This window comes from Alosa sapidissima, chromosome 15 (genome assembly GCF_018492685.1).
Source record: "Alosa sapidissima isolate fAloSap1 chromosome 15, fAloSap1.pri, whole genome shotgun sequence".
NCBI lineage: Eukaryota > Metazoa > Chordata > Actinopteri > Clupeiformes > Clupeidae > Alosa > Alosa sapidissima.
The window spans coordinates 15,820,720-15,838,219 of NC_055971.1; the positions used below are offsets into that span (position 1 = coordinate 15,820,720).

A 17,500-nucleotide genomic window follows, 5' to 3' on the forward strand; every position below is an offset into this window, starting at 1 on the left:
TCCTAAGTGACGCTAGCCCCTCGGGGAGCCACTGGGTGGACCTTGAGATCTGGCTCGGAATTAGAAGGGTTTGCAGCACTCGGCGGTGAATACCATTGAAATTCAAATCAGGGCAACCCTAGCGAGGTGCATCGATTTTCTCCGCCGGCGGCCTAGAGAATGAAGAGAGCGAGAGGGAGGCAGAGAAAGAGCAAAGGCAGGAGCTATGTGTGTGTGTGTGTGTGTGTTGTGTGTGTGTGTGTGTGTGTGTGTTGTGTGTGTGTGTGTGTGTGGTGTGTGTGTGTGTGTGTGTAGCTTTGTCACTAGCACAGTACGAGGGTGAGGTGTGCCTCTCTAAGTGTACAGTACAGCGGAGTAGATTGATTTGCATGTGGGGATGTAACGGTATGAACATTTAACCTCACGGTTATAGTGACCAAAATTATCACGGTTTTCGGTATTATCACGGTATTTTTAAAAGTGTGTTCAATATGTTCAGAAAGCACGATAGGCCTACACAAGCTGAAATAGTTTCAAAAAGTGTCCCGTTCAGTTTTTCATGTTTAATTGGCTATGTGCTTATCGCTTAACTTACCCTACCATGGCTATTACTGTTATTTGGTTCCAATGAGTGAGACCAGGCTTGGAATTTCACCCTTCTGGGGGCAAGGCCACTTGGCCTTCAGTTGGACATATTTGGTGGAGGGCACAAAGGCCACATAGGCTATAAAAATTATCAAAGTTGTATAGCCTATTCACTGCAGTAGACCTGCATCACTGTATGAAACATTACAAAAACATGAAACATGACATATTACATAGAACTACAAATCATCTGATCATCTAATATTTACAGATATCTAGGCTATATTTAACATTTATTTTATATTTGGCCTGTTATGAAATCATGTATTGAACAATTTAAGCACAGTTCAGCTTTAAGAAACTCAAATAGCCTAGATGCATGCTTAGCATTTTGTGATCTACTTTCACAAACTCTTAGTCAGCTGTCCTCTGATTTACCGATATCTAGGCGATATTTGTAACATTTCTTTTGTATTTGGCCCGTTATGAAATCATGTGGAACAATTTAAACACATTGTAAAACTTAAAGCCCAAATTTGGAGACATCCATGCATGTCGAAATTTACTGCAAATTCAAAACTGGATTACTCTGGAACGGCTAACTGTACAGGGGACCGCTTTACACCTTTGTGTTCGGTATGGTCTGCTTTTTATTCTGATATATGGTTTGTCATGTGTTAAACGAGAGGTTCGTGAAGTATTGCACCGAGAGGAATGGCTAGGGAGATGGACGAAAACCTTCAGTAGAATTTATGATTCAATTTAATTATATTATTTACTTTTCTGGCGAACCGTTCACCACAGCAATTCGCGGCTAACATCGTTTAAAAGCTGAGAAAAAGCTCTTTCATCTGATACTTGTGATGTCTGTGTGATGAGTAGGCTACTTCGTGAGTAGTTCAACTGAGAAGAATGGGTGAATTTAGACGCACTTTCTTTCTTGCACTGTCACTTTCTCCACTGCGTAAAAGACTAAAATAATTTGCGCTGTGAATGCTAAGATTATTTTGACAGGCCATAGGCTAAATAAAAATCGCTATTAGTAGGACGCAAAGCAGAATATTGAAAGAAGGGCACCAAGGCCACCGTGGCCTGTAAACCTCTGATTTTCAAAGGGACATCATGGCCAACACAAGGGGCAACGACGTGGCCGCCATGAAATTCCTACCCTGAGTGAGACCAAAGTAAGTGTTCGAAATAAAACTTTAGGCTACTGTGTTCTTCTGATAACGTGAGTGGAATGGATTCAATGTGGACGCGAACATAAAAAGACGTAGAGTGGCTAAATGATACAGTGCAAGTTTTGCGGTGAAAATGTTCCGTCTTTTAAAATCAGGTGTAGCCTAATCCAAATCGCAGTTAAAACCATCAATTAGACAACAGAATCAGTAGGGTACCAATTTTGCTTCATTGTACCAGGCCTACTGTATGTCAAAAGCAGGCTCGGATGAAGCTGGGAAGGATTAAACACACGGTTTCAACACCGTGGTAATCAACCGTGATAATTATGATAAAAGAAAACGGTAATTGTTATCGTCAACATTTTTATCACGGTTTATTATTACACCGGTAATCGTTACATCCCTATTTGCTTGATATCATAAGCTTAATGATGACTTATAAAACCATTTGAACTGAGACGCTGTGACAAAGTTGGATGTGAGTGAAGACTATTGAGAGTGTGATGTGTGTTCTTTATTGGTTATATGAGTGTGTATGTGTGTGTGTGTGTGTGTGTGTGTTTCTGTTCTTTAAGTACTACTCCTTTCCATCTGTGTGTGAGTGTGTTTGTGTGTGTGTGTGTGTGTGTGTGTGTGTGTGTGTGTGTGTGTGTGTGTGTGTGTGTGTGTGTGTGTGTGTGTGTGTGTGTGTGTGTGTGTGTGTGTGTGTGTGTGTGCGCGCGTGTGTGTACAGTATGTGTTGATGTGTGTCTGTGTGTGCTCATTCACATATGTTTGCTGAGAAAGGTGAGAGTAATACCCTCGCCCTCGTCCCGCTGCCAGGACCCCATCCCTTAAGTAATGAAGCGGCTGGGGCATCCGAGCCTGTGCGGCAGAGGGGAGCATGACGGAGGGAGAGAGGGAGAGAGGGAGCGCCTCTCCTCCGCGGGTCACAGGGCCCACAGCCATTCCTCTGAAATATGACTTCCATTACCCCCCTCCCCAAGACAGAGCTGTGGAGAGAGACCTGAGGTTAAGTGTTTAGCATGCACAGCAGGTGTTTCTGACGCCAGGCAACCTTTCTCTTTTCCCTCTTCTCTATTGTTCTCTCTCTCTCTCTCTCTCTCTCTCTCTCTCTCTCTCTCTCTCTCTCTCTCTCTCTCTCTCTCTCTCTCTCTATCTCTGTCTTTCTTTCTCATTCTCTGCTTCACTCACTCGCTCGCTCAACTGCCTCTGGTGTTGTGTATAAAGGTAAAGCAGAAGTGCTCGAAATGCTTATAGGGATGTGTGTGCGTGCTCATGCATGTGAATGTGTGTGTACATTTGTCTGTGTGTGTGAGAGAGAGAGAGAGAGAAAGGGAGAGAGAGAGAGAGAAGGGGAGAGAGAGAGAGAGAGAGAGAGAAAGGGAGAGAGAGAGCGTGAGAGAGAGAGAAAGGGAGAGAGAGAGCGTGAGAGAGCCTGTGCAGTGCTCTCCACTCACAGTCCACTGCTTTGCTGCAGGTTCCTCTTTTGCTTCATTTCACATGTCCAGACTGTAGGAATAGGAATGTGTCCACCTGAAGTAGATCTGCTGTCCCTTACCACACACACACACCCCATACACACACACACACACACACACACACACACACACAGTTTTGTGTCCCCACTCCCTCACATATCCACCAACTGAATTTCAAGTCAGAAAGAAATATACTTAGTGACAAATGCACCTCTCCAGCTGAAAGTGGGTGGCTGTGTGTGTGTGTGTGTGTGTGTGTGTGTGTGTGTGTGTGTGATTGTTTGTAGTTGCCTATATTGTGAACTGTGTTTGTGTGAATATGAGGGGGGCGTGTGTGTGTGTGTGTGTGTGTGGAGCTGATTTAGTGGGTGTCCTGTGGAGCAGTGGCTTGGTCGGAGAGAGGCCACTTTAAATCTGTGAGCAGAGGCGTAATTACACACCACCTGTCTGACATGATGGACGGCCTGCCTGCAGCCCACCTCTCTTACTCTCTCTCTTTTCTCTCTCCTGGATCTCTCTCTCTCTCTCTCTCTCTCTCTCTCTCTCTCTCTCTCTCTCTCTCTCCCTTTACTTTATTTCTATCTCTGTCTACCTCCACTTTTTATCTATTCTGTTTCTAATTTTCCTATTTCCTTTCTCGTGTGTGTGTGTGTGTGTGTGTGTGTGTGTGTGTGTGTGTGTGTGTGTGTGTGTGTGTGTGTGTGTGTGTGTGTGTGTGTGTGTGTGTGTGTGTGTGTGTGTGTGTGAGAGCGTTTCAGCCCTTTGCATTATTGTACTCATCTCCTTTCTTTTTCTCTCAGCACCCACTCTTGTCCCCCTCTCTCCCCCTCCTCCTCTCTTTCTCTCTTCTCATCATTTGTTCTGCAGCTCTCAGTGTTTGCGTGTGTGTGTGTGTGTGTGTGTGTGTGTGTGTGTGTGTGTGTGTGTGTGAGTGTGTGTGTGAGCGCGCACGTGTGTGTGTGTGTGTGTGTGTGTGTGAGTACAAGCATGTACGTATGCCAGGCCGTATGTATTTCTGCCACTTTTAAATCCCCAGGTTTGCATATGCATGCCACGGGTCCCTTTTGAGTGGCAGCTGGTGGCTTTCTGCCGAGCTCCGTTGAGGCCATTCATTAGCCAAAGGTGCTTAGGGATAACCAAGCGACTGGCACCAGCGTCACTCTCCCTACTAATCCAGTAGGAAGTACATGCGGCTAGTGTAGGCTAGATGTATGTGCTGGTGTGTGTGTGTGTGTGTGTGTGTGTGTGTGTGGGAGAGAGAGAGTGTGTGTGTGTGTGTGTGTGTGTGGTGTGTGTGTGTGTGTGTGTGTGTGTGTGTGTGTGTGTGTGTGTGTGTAGGCTGGTGTGGCAGTGTGTGTGTATTGCACTGTTCCCTCAAGGGATTTGAGGCATTAATGTTATATTTCTCTCTCTCTTCCTCTTTGACAATCTCTCTCTCACTCACACTCTCCTCTCACACACACACACACACACACACACACACATATATACATATATATATATATATATATATATATATATATATATATGTACATGTATGTGTGTGTGTGTACATACACACTCTCTCTCTCTCACACACACACACACACACACACACACACACACACATATATACATATATATATATATATATATATATATATATATATATATATATATATATATATATATATATATATATATATATATATATATATATATGTACATGTATGTGTGTGTGTGTGTGTGAGAGAGAGAGAGTGTGTATGTACACACACACACATACACCGGGTCACCTGGTGCTTTGGCATGAAGGCTAATTGAGTGGTCACAGTTCAAATGTCCCTGTGGATTTAATTATGTGTGCTCCTCCTATGATCTTGGGTATCGATGTGGGATGTGGGGTTACAAGCCTCGCAGGTCTTGCAGTCCCCCTCTCTCATCGCTCACACATACACACTCACACACACACACGTACACACACGCACAAACACACACACACACACACACACACATGCACTTTAGCCCGTTGCAGGCCTTGCAGTCCCCTCTCTCATCGCTCACACACAGACACACACACACACACACACACACAAACACTCACTCGCACACACACACACACACTCACACACGCACACACACACACACACCACACACACACACACACACACACACACACACATGCACTTTAGCCTGTGTTTATGTGCACACTCCACACATGCACCAGGGTCGTTACCAAGGACACACAGCATGTGATAAACATTGGCAGTGTGGGAGAGGAACATTTTCCTCCCGTTATATCTGTTCTTTCACACTTCCCTCTCACCTCTCTCATCCTCCTCTCTATCTTTCCCCCCACATCTCTCTTATCCCTCCATCTTCCTCTATTATGTCTGATGTTTCTCCTCCTCATTTACCATCTCATCCACTCTCTCTCTCTCTCCCTATCTCTCTCTCTCTCTCTCTCTCTCTCTCTCTCTCTCTCTCTCTCTCTCTCTCCTCTCTCTCTCTCTCTATCTATCTATCTCTCTCTGTCTCTTTCCACTTTCCCTCCCTCGTTCCCCCCCAGTCTCTTTCATCCCTCAAGGGCCTGCTAGATTGACGCAGACACTGCTGAAGCCAGCTCCTGTGCTTAGGTGTCGTTTATCACTGTCACTTTGAGTAGGACTCTTCCACCACCCCTACCACCACCTCTACCACCACCACCAGCTCCACCCTCCACCCCCAGCCCAGGTTGACTCCTCAGCGGGGCCCCTGTCACATGTGGAAGCACACGGCCGCTAAGTGGGCCAAAGCCTGTCCTCTGGGTGGCTCCAGGGCAGTCTGGAGCTGGGAGGGCCGGTGGGGTGTGGGGGGGCATGGGACTGACTTGGCACCACGGGTATATGCTGTGCTAAACTACAGAATGCCATGGTATGCAAAGCTAAGAGCTGGGTCAGGCTAGGCTACTGTAATTGGGGAGGCAAGTTGGAGGGATAGAGTCTAGAAGGCCAGTTCACACCAAATATGAGATTGTCGTATGATTTGGTTTACTAATGTTCCATATGGATTTATGTGACTTTACATTTCACTTTACGGTGGCATGACAAATGTCAGTGTGGGTGTCTGCATTGTGCTGTTCCTTAATTAGTAGTAACCAATGTGTCCAAGACAAAATATGGTCAAAGGGAAAGATCTTAGGGAAAGATCTTAGGAAAAGATGTTCAGAAAGCATTGGCTAAATTCCTGTAAAAACCCTGTATCCTTAGCTAAACTCTTTTGTGGTCAGATTCCTTTGTTTCTACAACTGTTTGGTCCACATTTGGTTCATTTCTATTTGCCTAGTTGCATGATCTCGCTTTCCTTCATTTTCTGATTGCTGCTGCTACAAATGCTGTTAATATCTAATATTATGGCTGGCATGCAAGTAACCTTCCCTCAGCCAGCTCATATCGGGTCCTGTGCCAGTTCTAAGAAACCCGTACACTAAGTGGAATATTACATTTGTCCAGTTATTAACATTTGTATGCGTCCCCCGAGAGCAGCTGCAACTTAACGTCTTCGCAAGTAAATCCTAGGTCTGTCCATTTTCCCTGATGTGGTTGATGAATGTTAATGGCAATCTACAGGGAACATCCTTGCCATACCAATGAAAGGCGCTTAAACCACTTCAAAAGAGCCATGAAAGTGATGCGTTATCTGCAAGGTATGGAGACACAGATAAAGGAAATATCATTAACAGCTGTGACTCTTGTTACATTCATAAAGGGCAGCTCACCACATAACTTAATGGTGGAGCTTTCTGTAAAATGGTCACAAGGCAGGCATTATCAGTATCACACACACACACACACACAGACACACACACGCACACACACACACCTTCTAATTAAAGCCATCATTTCCACGCGGTGTTTGCGCAATGGGCACCCTGCGGCTGTGAGGAGCACTGGAGCCACAGTAGCACGCCAGAGAGCTCCGTGCAGGATCCGCTCCAACGAGGAGGCCCGTCTCTTGATGAGCGAGTAAAAAAACGAAAAATGACTGTGAGATTAGAGAGAAAATTAGAGCAAAAATGACTTGGTGCGATGGTGGCGTTCAGACTCATTATTTCATGTCTCTCCTCCAAAGTTCTCTGTTCCTAAATGTGTTTTATTCCCCATTTAGTCTCCCCCCTATTCCACTAGGAGGAGTCTGGTTCTTTATTCTCTGGTTCCATAGCGTATTCCTTTTGTTTCGCAGACACTGTATTTCAGGACATGTGAAATTCATGGCCATTGTTAGGACGTCTCATAACTTTAACATGACGTTAACCCAGATTGAGAGCCTGTAGGTTTGTGACTGTGTGACGCTGTAACAGACGAAGGGGTAGCTCATCTCAAACTGAGAATGGACTATATGAACTACTGCCATAACAATGGCCATCTGTGTTGTGTTTATTGTTATGTGAACCCTGCCTGTAAGGCAAGACTGAGGGCATTAGCATGAAGGAGGGATCAATTGTGCATTTGATTCAGATGAATCCGTTGACACACCTTTGAGGTGGAGCAGCCTGTGGCTGGACACCTGTGTGTGTGTGTGTGTGTGTGTGTGTGTGTGTGGGACTCAGCAGGAGAGCATGGAGGCTTTCACTGAAGCTGGCGCCCGCTCGCTCAGCTCTAATCTCAGCTTTCCCTCCTCTTCTCTGCTCCTCCACACCTTCTCTCTTTCTCTCTATCTATATCTTTATCTCTCTCTCTTTCTCTCTCTCTCTATCTCTCTCTCTCTGCATCTTCTCTCCCACACTAAAAACACAGCTGATAGATTGTGGCTTAGTGCAAGGTCCAACTGAATAAATGAAACCAATTTATCAGGCACGGGAGAGAGAGGGGGGGAGAGAGAGAGAGGGGGGGGGGGGGGGAGAGGGAGAGAGAGAGAGAGGAAGAGAGAAAGAAAGGAGAACATTAAAGGGAGCAGCGCAAGAGAGCAAAAATCGATCCAAGCCTCAAACGGCAAAGCCATGATTGCGGCAGCTTTGCAGTTTAATGAAAAGAGTTGTTTTGAATACCGCAAGCATCTTTGTTGCTTTCCTCTCCGTGTGTGTGTGTGTGGACGTGTGGACGGATTGATGGATGGATGTTAATTGCCCCCAAAGGAAACATGTGAGGCAGGACCATATTGCGTGCACACACCCGTACTCTTACTCAAACACGTCTCCTGAGGATAAAAGCTGTAGAACACATACAATTGCAATTACTGATCTTTGTGAGCTGAAAGTGAGCAGTAATAATGTCTTTATTTGGTGTTGATAACAGTGACTGTGTTAATCAGTGAGCGCTGAAGGTGCACTGCCAGTGTAAGGCCGAGTCTGTATAGACCCTTTCAACAATAAAAACAAAAACAATGCTTGAACGTTCTATTTGGGCCCCAATCTACTTCCTCTGCATTAAGATAACATATGGAATGTTAAAACAGTCTTGTGGGGCCAACTATGATGCTGATAATGGAACTCTCTTGAAAGGGTCCATAGGAAAGACCTCTCTGGTATAAAGTGCTGACCTGTTCTCCTGACATTGCTGTGACACCCTTTAGTGAGTTCCAGGCAACTGGACTGGTCTCGATGAGGGATTTCAAGTGATTGAGTGTCCCTTCTGTGCCCCCATCCAGGTGATATCCCAGCTGAGGATCCTCAGCAGGTCGGTGGCGGCTGGGTCCAAGTTTGACAGGGAGGTCTGGTCTAGTGGCCTCTCGCCCATCCTCAACCTGTGGAAGAAACTCAACCAGGTGAGAGCTGTGTGTGTGTGTGTGTGTGTGTGTGTGTGTGTGTGTGTGTGTGTGTGTGTGTGTGTGTGCACGTGTGTGTGTATGTGTGTTTGTGTGATAGCATGCTATCCCTTCTGAACAGCTGGTCTTGTTTACCATTATATAGGTATCTGATGTGCTGTTGCAAATGGTGCTTTTTGGCATGGCATAATGCAGTGGTAGACCCATGATCTAGCCTGGCTAACGTCAGACCTCATCTCATTGAGCTGGGGTCTGGGAACTACACGGTCATTTTCTCTTATTTGAAACATGGTTTATGAATGCCCAGAGACGTTTTTTGGGCACTATGAATGTCTATCAAATGCATCTGTACGTACACTGTAGCTCATAGCCGCTTCGGTGTGTCGTCATCGTCTTGCTGTCCCCCACCGTTCTGTGATTGGTTCCTTCGTTGAGGTGAAAACAAAGTCCATGGAATGCAGCATGAATAAAATTGCGCGTAAGGCAGCATGGGAAAACCCAGGCTACCCATGATCCACCGTATCTGCTTAATCTGACTTCTGGTGCAGGCCACAGTCGCCAACAGTTCTGCCCAACTCGCACTACCACAGGCCTACGTCTACAGACCCCGGCCTGTGTGCATCTAGGCAGCGCTAATGTCACCTAAAAATGTGTGCTCGTGAGCCACCTCCACTCCAGACCTTTTCTGGAGCGCAGAAATGTTCCTGAACGAAACCAACAGCGCTTTATTTTTCACTTCACTTGCTCAAGGCATGTCCAACAGCCTTACATAGAACACGATAAAATTATTTTAAACGTAGTGTGCACCGTAAATGTGTTGAATATGCACTGTCAGTACTCCATGGGGCTTTAAATGATACATTGCTTGGCCATGGCATTAGCCTACTTTTCCAATAGCCTTTACAGCTCACTAGTGTTTTCGTCCTTGCGACGTTAGCCATTGGAACCAAATAAAAAGTGGGTGGTGAGGCGTTGAGGATCAAACATTGTTCTTCGTCCGACCACACGCTGCACACACTCCTTTGCCCACTGAGTGGACCAGCAGTCTGGCAGCTGCTCGCCTGTGTGTGTGCACCGGCTCGAAAAATCACCATCACAGGAGAAAACAACTCTGCCCTTTATCATAAATAATTCATTCTCTATCTCTGTCTGTCTCTCCCCCCTCTCTCTCTCTCTCTCTCTCTCTCTCTCTCTCTCTCTCTCTCTCTCTCTCTCTCTCTCTCTCTCTCTCTCTCTCTCTCTCTCTCTCTCTCTCTCGTTTCTTCTCTCCCTCTTTTTTCCCCACATATAAAGCACACTGACAGTCCCAAAAGGGTTTAAGTTGTTAATTTTGTTTTACAGCCCGCCTTGAAATTGCACATTCTGCTAAAGTGCTAGAGTTCTATATGTTTTTTTGTGTGTGTGTGTGTGTGTGTGTGTGTGTGTGTGTGTGTGTGTGTGTGTGTGTGTGTGTGTTGGGGTCAGGCAGTAGGTGATTGCCACAGTAAAAAAACAAATGGGCCATGTTCCATGTTGTGGTGACTGCGTTAGCATGTGAAGAGGCTCTTGATTGGCTATTGATGCGTGACTGTGTGGTGTGTTGTGTAGTGTTTGCTGTGTAGTGTGTGCTGTGTAGTGTGTGCTGTGTAGTGTGTGTTGTGTAGTGTTTGCTGTGTAGTGTGTGCTGTGTAGTGTGTGCTGTGTAGTGTGTGTTGTGTAGTGTGTGCTGTGTGCGGGCTGCAGGTTACAGGGATGAAGGCACCGTGCTGTTCCCATGGGGATGTTAGCCACTCTTCTGCTATTAGACAATCACAGATGTTTAACACCAGTGGAGGAGACACATGTATCAGACAACACTCACACACACCCATACACATGGATAAACAGCACAGGCACATATGAACACGGCTGCACCCCCCCGCACACACACACACACACACACACACACACACACACACACACACACATACACACATACACACACATACACACAAACACTCTGGCAGAGGGACTGGGCTGATTGTCTCTTATTAGAGAATCACAGATGTTTATGACGAGGGTGGAAATGAGCAGCACAGACTTCAATCGACACACACACATGCACACACAGACATGCACACATCAGAGAGGAAGGACTGTCTTCAATCAGCTTGTGAATGGGTATCATATTGCAGCTTTAGGCACTTCATAACAATCCTCTCTCTAACTCTCTCTCTCTCTCTTTCACACACACACACACATATATTAATACTAAAAGTAAAAATTCGGAGCAGCACAGATGTAGTATTAGCTATAAACTTTAATTAAGGTGCACAAAAGGGACGTTTCGATGCTTCATGCATCTTCCTCAGAGTCCTTGCGTAGCATGGACAGGAGCGCCCATTATGTGAAAACAGAATCACAATCAGGTGTAGAAGGCGTGGCAGATCTTGGGCCTCCCTCCAAGGGCTGCACTCAATAAGTACGTTAGCCAAAAGAAAAATACAAGTAAAACTTTTTTACACATAAGCTTTACAATGAAACAATAACTACATGAACCAACAAGAGAAAGAAAAGAAAAAGAAAGAGACACACATATTAATATTAGAGTATCCAAGCTGCTATTTCCACCACTCCAGTGCTCTGTGTGTGAACAGCACATCTCAGTAGATAAGCAGTGGGTGACTGCTGTAGGGATGCCAGTGTGGACGTATGTTGGTTGCATCACCTGAGACAGCTGTGTGGAAACCCATGAGAAAACTCTCTCTGTCTCTCCCTCCCTCACACACACACACACACACACACACGAATGGATCTGGAGTATCTGTCCATCATTTCTGTTTTCTGTGTCCATCTCGCTCCTGGTCCCATCCCCCACTCTGTGGTCTTGCACTCAATTTCATATGCTCTCTCTCTCTCTCTCTCTCTCTCTCTCTCTCACACACACACACCTTTTTTTTGCCTCCATGCGTCTCTGGAGAGTTGTAGTTTATTTTTATGTCTTGTAATAACCCACGGAACATTGGCTGACAGACACCCGGTCCTCTTACCACCCTTCTATTGCTTTTTTTTTTGCCTGGCACGTCGTTCTTTTATATTTCTCTAGCTGTGGCAGGCTCACAGTTCACAGAGTTCTATTATGCGTGCAGGGACTAAGGTCTACCTTTTTTTCACTGCGTGGGTTGGTGTGTGTCTAGCGGTGACTAGATTCACAGCCTACGCTCGCTTTATGAGACCTGGCAGTGGTCAGAGGAGAGCTCTGATGAACAATGAAAAGTGTGTGTGTGAGTGTGTGTGTGTGTGTGTGTGTGTGTGTGTGTGTGTGTGTGTGTGTGTAGGAGACAATGAATATACTGTATGAGCCTTATGTACGATAAAGTGTTTTTGCATGGGTATGTTTTTGCCCCTGCAGATGTGAGTGTGTGTGTGTGTGTGTGTGTGTGTGTGTGTGTGTGTGTGTGTGTGTGTGTGTGTGAGTGAGAGAGAGAGAGGGGGGGGGTGGGGGTATTTTAATTCCCCTAAAGTTCCCAGTGGACTGCACTCCCAGTTGCTGAAAGGCCTCTGCTCTCCAAACAACTGCAGGCATGCATGTGGCTGCCGCTCTCCTGCAAGAAGACATGAAAAAAAGGGGGGGGGGGGTCTCCTCGGAGTCCCCCTGTCCTGGCACTCTGATGGGCCTAGAGCAGGGAGAGTGTCATGGGCTTGTCTCTAGTTACATGTCTGGGAGTTGTAGTTTGTAGTTTTCTCTTGTATTTACTACTTGTGCTTCTGTTCCTTGTCACGTCCGGTCCTTTGTCAGATAGTCCTCTCTCTTACACACACACACACACACACACACACACATTGTGGATAATGATAACATCTGTTTGGTTGCTGTTTACATCCTGGCCCCAATCTGTGGAGCTCCATCAATCCCATTCTCACATCACACAGTGGAACTGGGGGAACCACTTCAGCATGTCTTCAACTTCCGGTCTGCTACTAGGGAGGGTCCCTACACTGTGGAAGAGATCATGCCCCATGCCAGTTCCAAAGAAGGCACATCATCCCACTGAACTCAACGGCTTCAGGCCTGTTGCCCTGACATCACATATAATGAAGATCTTGGAACAGCTGCTGCTCCATTTCCTATGACCCCAGGTCTGCCCTGCATTTGACCCACTGCAGTTCTCTTACCAAGGAGAAGGTGGGGGTGGAGAATGCCATCCTCTATCTGCCACACAGGGCATACTCTCGACTGGATGAAGGAAGTGGCGCCGTGCCATTGAAAATGAGAGTGCACCGGATCTGGTGTCCTGGATAACGGACCCACAGGACTGACCGTCTTAGGCAGTGGTCAGCAGCACTGGTGCTCCTCAGGGAACTGTTTCCTCTAGTTAACGTGTTTGCCCTGTACACTACTGACTTCAGTTGCAACTCTTAAAGGACCAGTATGTAGGAAATAATGGAAAATAAATGCTAACCATTCCAAAAATGATCACCATATCTCGTCAGACAGTAAGGAAACACAATGAATTGAAGTAATGGATTATTTGACAACATTATTATAACCCGTAAAACCCATTAAAAAAAATGAGTTGCGAGACGGAATCTCTTGGAATTTTTGTTTATGTTTTGAACGATTAATTCTAGAATAGCGTATTAATAATGGGCTGGCGTGTCCTCCTATTTGTGTTGCCAAATTAGCAAAGGCTAACTGTCAACTTGCTGTCAGTTGTAGTCATGAACGCCTACGAGAGGCAGGCAAATTTCAAAAATTAAAACAAACAAATTAAGTGGACATCGGAGGAGCTTCCTGAGATGCCGACGGTTAGAGAGGTATTTTTTGTTTTCACTGTTTCCGTAATGTGTAGCTGGGTCATGGTTGGAGAAACGTTAAAGCAGCTGCAGGTCAACTAACGTTAGCTAAGTCTTCATTACATCTGGCAACCCAGAAGAGGCTTGCGTCTGGCAGTCTTGAGAACGTTCAGCAGTGTTTTGATTTTGGCCTACAGAACGTTCTGTAACAATCCTACAAATCGCTCCTTTAAGTCATGCCACATTCAGACGTTGTCTGATGACACTGCAAATGTGGGAGGTGTTAGGGATGGACAGGAGGGTGAGTGCAGGAGCCTGTAGAATACATCACAATATATTGCGATACAACACATATTGTGATATATTACAATACTTTTTACCGCAAATGTAAAAATAGAGCTGGATACACAATTTGCTGTATAATATGTAGATCATACTTTTTACAGATAATTCAACAAATAAGACATTTTTGCACAGCCTAATGCTTTATTAAAAAATATCAATATTTGGCAGCAATGACGATACGATGTGATGTATTTCGCAAGTGGCGATACGATATATTGATATTTTGATATAGAAAGCACAGCCCTAGTGTGCGGGGTGTCACAATCCTATGGATTGTTTCTGTGTATTCTCTTGTTGTGTGTGTCATAGGCAGATTGGTGCAGCTGATTGGTGTGGTGATCCAATTGGACGTCACAACAGCCTTCCCCTTTAAAAGCTGGCTGACGTCATTCGAGGAATCTCTTGTGCTTACTTCGGATCACACTTTTGGCTGCCACTGCCGTTGCCGCTAGGGCCAGCCTTGGGCCTTGTCCGTGCAACCACCTTCATTTTTCACACTCACCGGGGTGAGAGACCGGGTGTGAGTGCCTGGCTGCTGAGGCCTTGTTTTTCGTTTGTTGCTCCTTAGTTAATCCTTAGTCTGTTTTTTTCTATACTTCTTTTCCTATTTTTGCATTAATAAATACAAGTTAATGTTATGTTACGTTGTCTGCCCGTTTTTCACTATTCACAAACTTTGTTATGTCCCACAAGCCCTAGACAGAGATATAACAAATTGGGGGCTCAATCCGGTCTTTTTTTCCCCAGTTGTAACAAATTGGGGGCTCGATCCAGTCTTTTTCCCCCAGTTGTAGCAAATTGGTAGCCTGGGTGTTCCCATGCTGCCTTGCGCGCGATTTGATTCACGCTGCTATGGCAGCCTGGAGACCATGGAGCAAATTTTCGCCTGAGATAGGGAACCAATCACAGAACAGGGGGGAAAGCAAGACGATGATGAGCTATGCACAGACGCATTTGATAGACATCCGTGGCACCCAATAAACGGATCTGGGCATTTTTTTCAAATACGAGAAAATGAACGTTTGGTTCCCAGACCACGTCTCATTGAGAAGTGGTGGCGCTAGCCAGGCTAGCAAATTGGGGCCTAAATCCATTTTTTTCCCAGTTCAAAAAATTGGGGAGCATCTAGTTTGTCTAGTTGATATTGCATTGGTTGGTTTTTTCTTTTTGTAAATGTCTTTTTAGGAAGCGTGCTTGCGACGAAGAGGCTCTGGTGAATTAGCGTTTTGATATTTTTTTTGATTTGGTGGTGGTTTTGTGAAACAACCCTGGGGGAAGGTTCATTGCAAACCTTTAATTGGTAAGCTTTGAAGATATGTGAAGTTTATTTTAGTTTATGGTTATTATGGTCCAGAGCTTTGCCCAGTCTGGGTTACTGGTTAGAGCAATGCTTTCTTAGATTGTATGTTAGATTGTGAGGTGGGCCACCTCATTGCTGTATGTCCAATTCTGGAAAGGAAGAATCTGTCTCCAAAGCGAAGGAATTCGAAGAGTGCTGGCTTTGTGCACACTCTAAGTTTAGATCATCCACACAGGGAAATGGATTCTGTCTATGATCTGTTTGTTTTGGAGGGGATGGTGTCTCTCTCAGGGCGTGAGAGGGACAGTTGTGCGATGCTGGTGCAGCCCAGTCTTTTATTGTTGCTTCCGTTTTGCTGTTCTTTGGAGAGACATACTGCAGCGCTGATGTGCTAGTTCAGGGAATTGAACTTAGACTTTAAAACCTTAAGAGTGATCTGGTTTCTGGTTTTGTGAAAGTCGCTGTTTTTCCGCAGCTACCAGACTCCGATAACAGAAAATTCTGACTTGGACTTTAGTCTTTCGCAAGTCCTTCCAGCATCCCAATCAGAAAAAAAGATATCCACACTGTAGGTTTGCCTAACATTTTAAAGTCGCCTGATAATCCGCCTGTGTCTTCACCTCAAGCTATTTTCGCACCTCGGTCGCTGTCCATGTCTGGTGGTGCTGAAGTTCAGTCGTCACTGTCTAAAGACAGAAATCTGATCAGACGTGATTAGAAAACTGACCTGTTCTCTGGCTAGTTGCCACGCTACAGTTTCTGGGATGCGAGATATAGCCAAGTCTGTGAGATCCTCTTGAAGGAAAAGGAAAACCCATGTGATTAAGAAAACTGCTAATTGTCCTGTGCCTGTCTCTTGCTGGAAATTTCAGAATTCAGATTTTTTTTTTTCTGAGATTTGAAACGTTTTTGTCTCACTTGTCTGATTTGTGTATAAAGGATGTACAGAGGTTGATTGCGTCTCTTCCAGCTCTCTTTTCAGATATTCCCTCTAGTACTGATGATGTCCTTTATCACAATATCGAGATGGGTTAACTCCCCATTATACATCATGGGAGATCCGATATCTGTTCAGGTGGACTCCCCCGCTGCCCTCATTTCTGTGTATTCTTTGTATCTGTTCTCTTCCTGTGTGTCTCATGGGCAGATTGGTGCAGCTGATTGGTGTGGTGATCTAGAATCATACTTTCAAAAGGAAATCTTCTGCTTTTGTATAATACTTGCTGCTTGATATCTAATCCATATTGTGTTTGTGCATACTATCCTCAGGTTGTCTTTTCATTACATTTTCATCACTTTTCTTCTTCAGCAATAACACATCATCCCTTAAAGATCACTAGGCCTGTGTAGATTTTTCACCTATTTTCATTTCATTTATAACCTCTCACCTGACAAAAGTGGTTTATAAATGGTATATAAAAATATAAATTGTTTTTAAATTCTTTCTCTCTCTCCACCATCTCAGTCTTTCACTGGTGTTACAAACAGAGGTGTATATCCTGGTTCCCATGTGCTAGTATCACACACACACATTGACTAAATAGAACATTGATTAAACTCTATCTCCTACCCTTTGTTTCTTTCTTTTTTGTCTTTCTTTCTCTTACACACACACACACACACACACACCTTAGGGACATTCATATATTGTGTTTACTCCTTGGCTCCCTACGCTGTTGTGTGATTGCAAATGCGGCGACTCCAGCACAATGGCGCATTGTTTTTGCTGTTGTGCGCGTTAAGAACGCTGCGCTGTGTTAATGGGGGCCTTTACAGCAGATGAGCTGCCACCTCGCCGCCGTCCCAGCATGCTCGGCGTCCCGCTGCTTTTAATTAATTGTTGCTCCCTGCCCGGCTTTCTCCAGACGCAGCGACACTCGATTAGCATATCTCATTCCAGCTCCCTGCCTGCATACGTGGTCATAGGAAGAGACAGTGGAGAGAGGAACAATGGGAAAAGAGAGAGAAAGAAAGAAAGAAAGAAAGAGGAGAGATGATGTGGGGTGAACATGGGAACGTGGGATGCATGTTTGCACTAATTGAATTTGCTTCTGCCTGTTTTCTCTGAGGTGATGTTGAAACCAATACTCATACACACACACGCACACATACAGACACACACTCATCAACTTGAACATGCATGCACACACACA

General features: G+C 45.2%; 1 protein-coding gene across 1 annotated transcript in view; it reads left to right on the forward strand.

Annotated features, from left to right (window-relative positions):
* Positions 1-17,500, forward strand: part of LOC121684578 (cytoplasmic dynein 2 heavy chain 1) — a 170,373-nt gene that overhangs the window by 128,388 nt on the left and 24,485 nt on the right. Inside the window, exons 80-81 of the mRNA XM_042064637.1 lie at positions 5,871-6,051; positions 8,766-8,947. Of these exons, the coding sequence (XP_041920571.1) occupies positions 5,871-6,051; positions 8,766-8,947 (363 nt within the window). The remainder of the gene's footprint in view (positions 1-5,870; positions 6,052-8,765; positions 8,948-17,500) is intronic.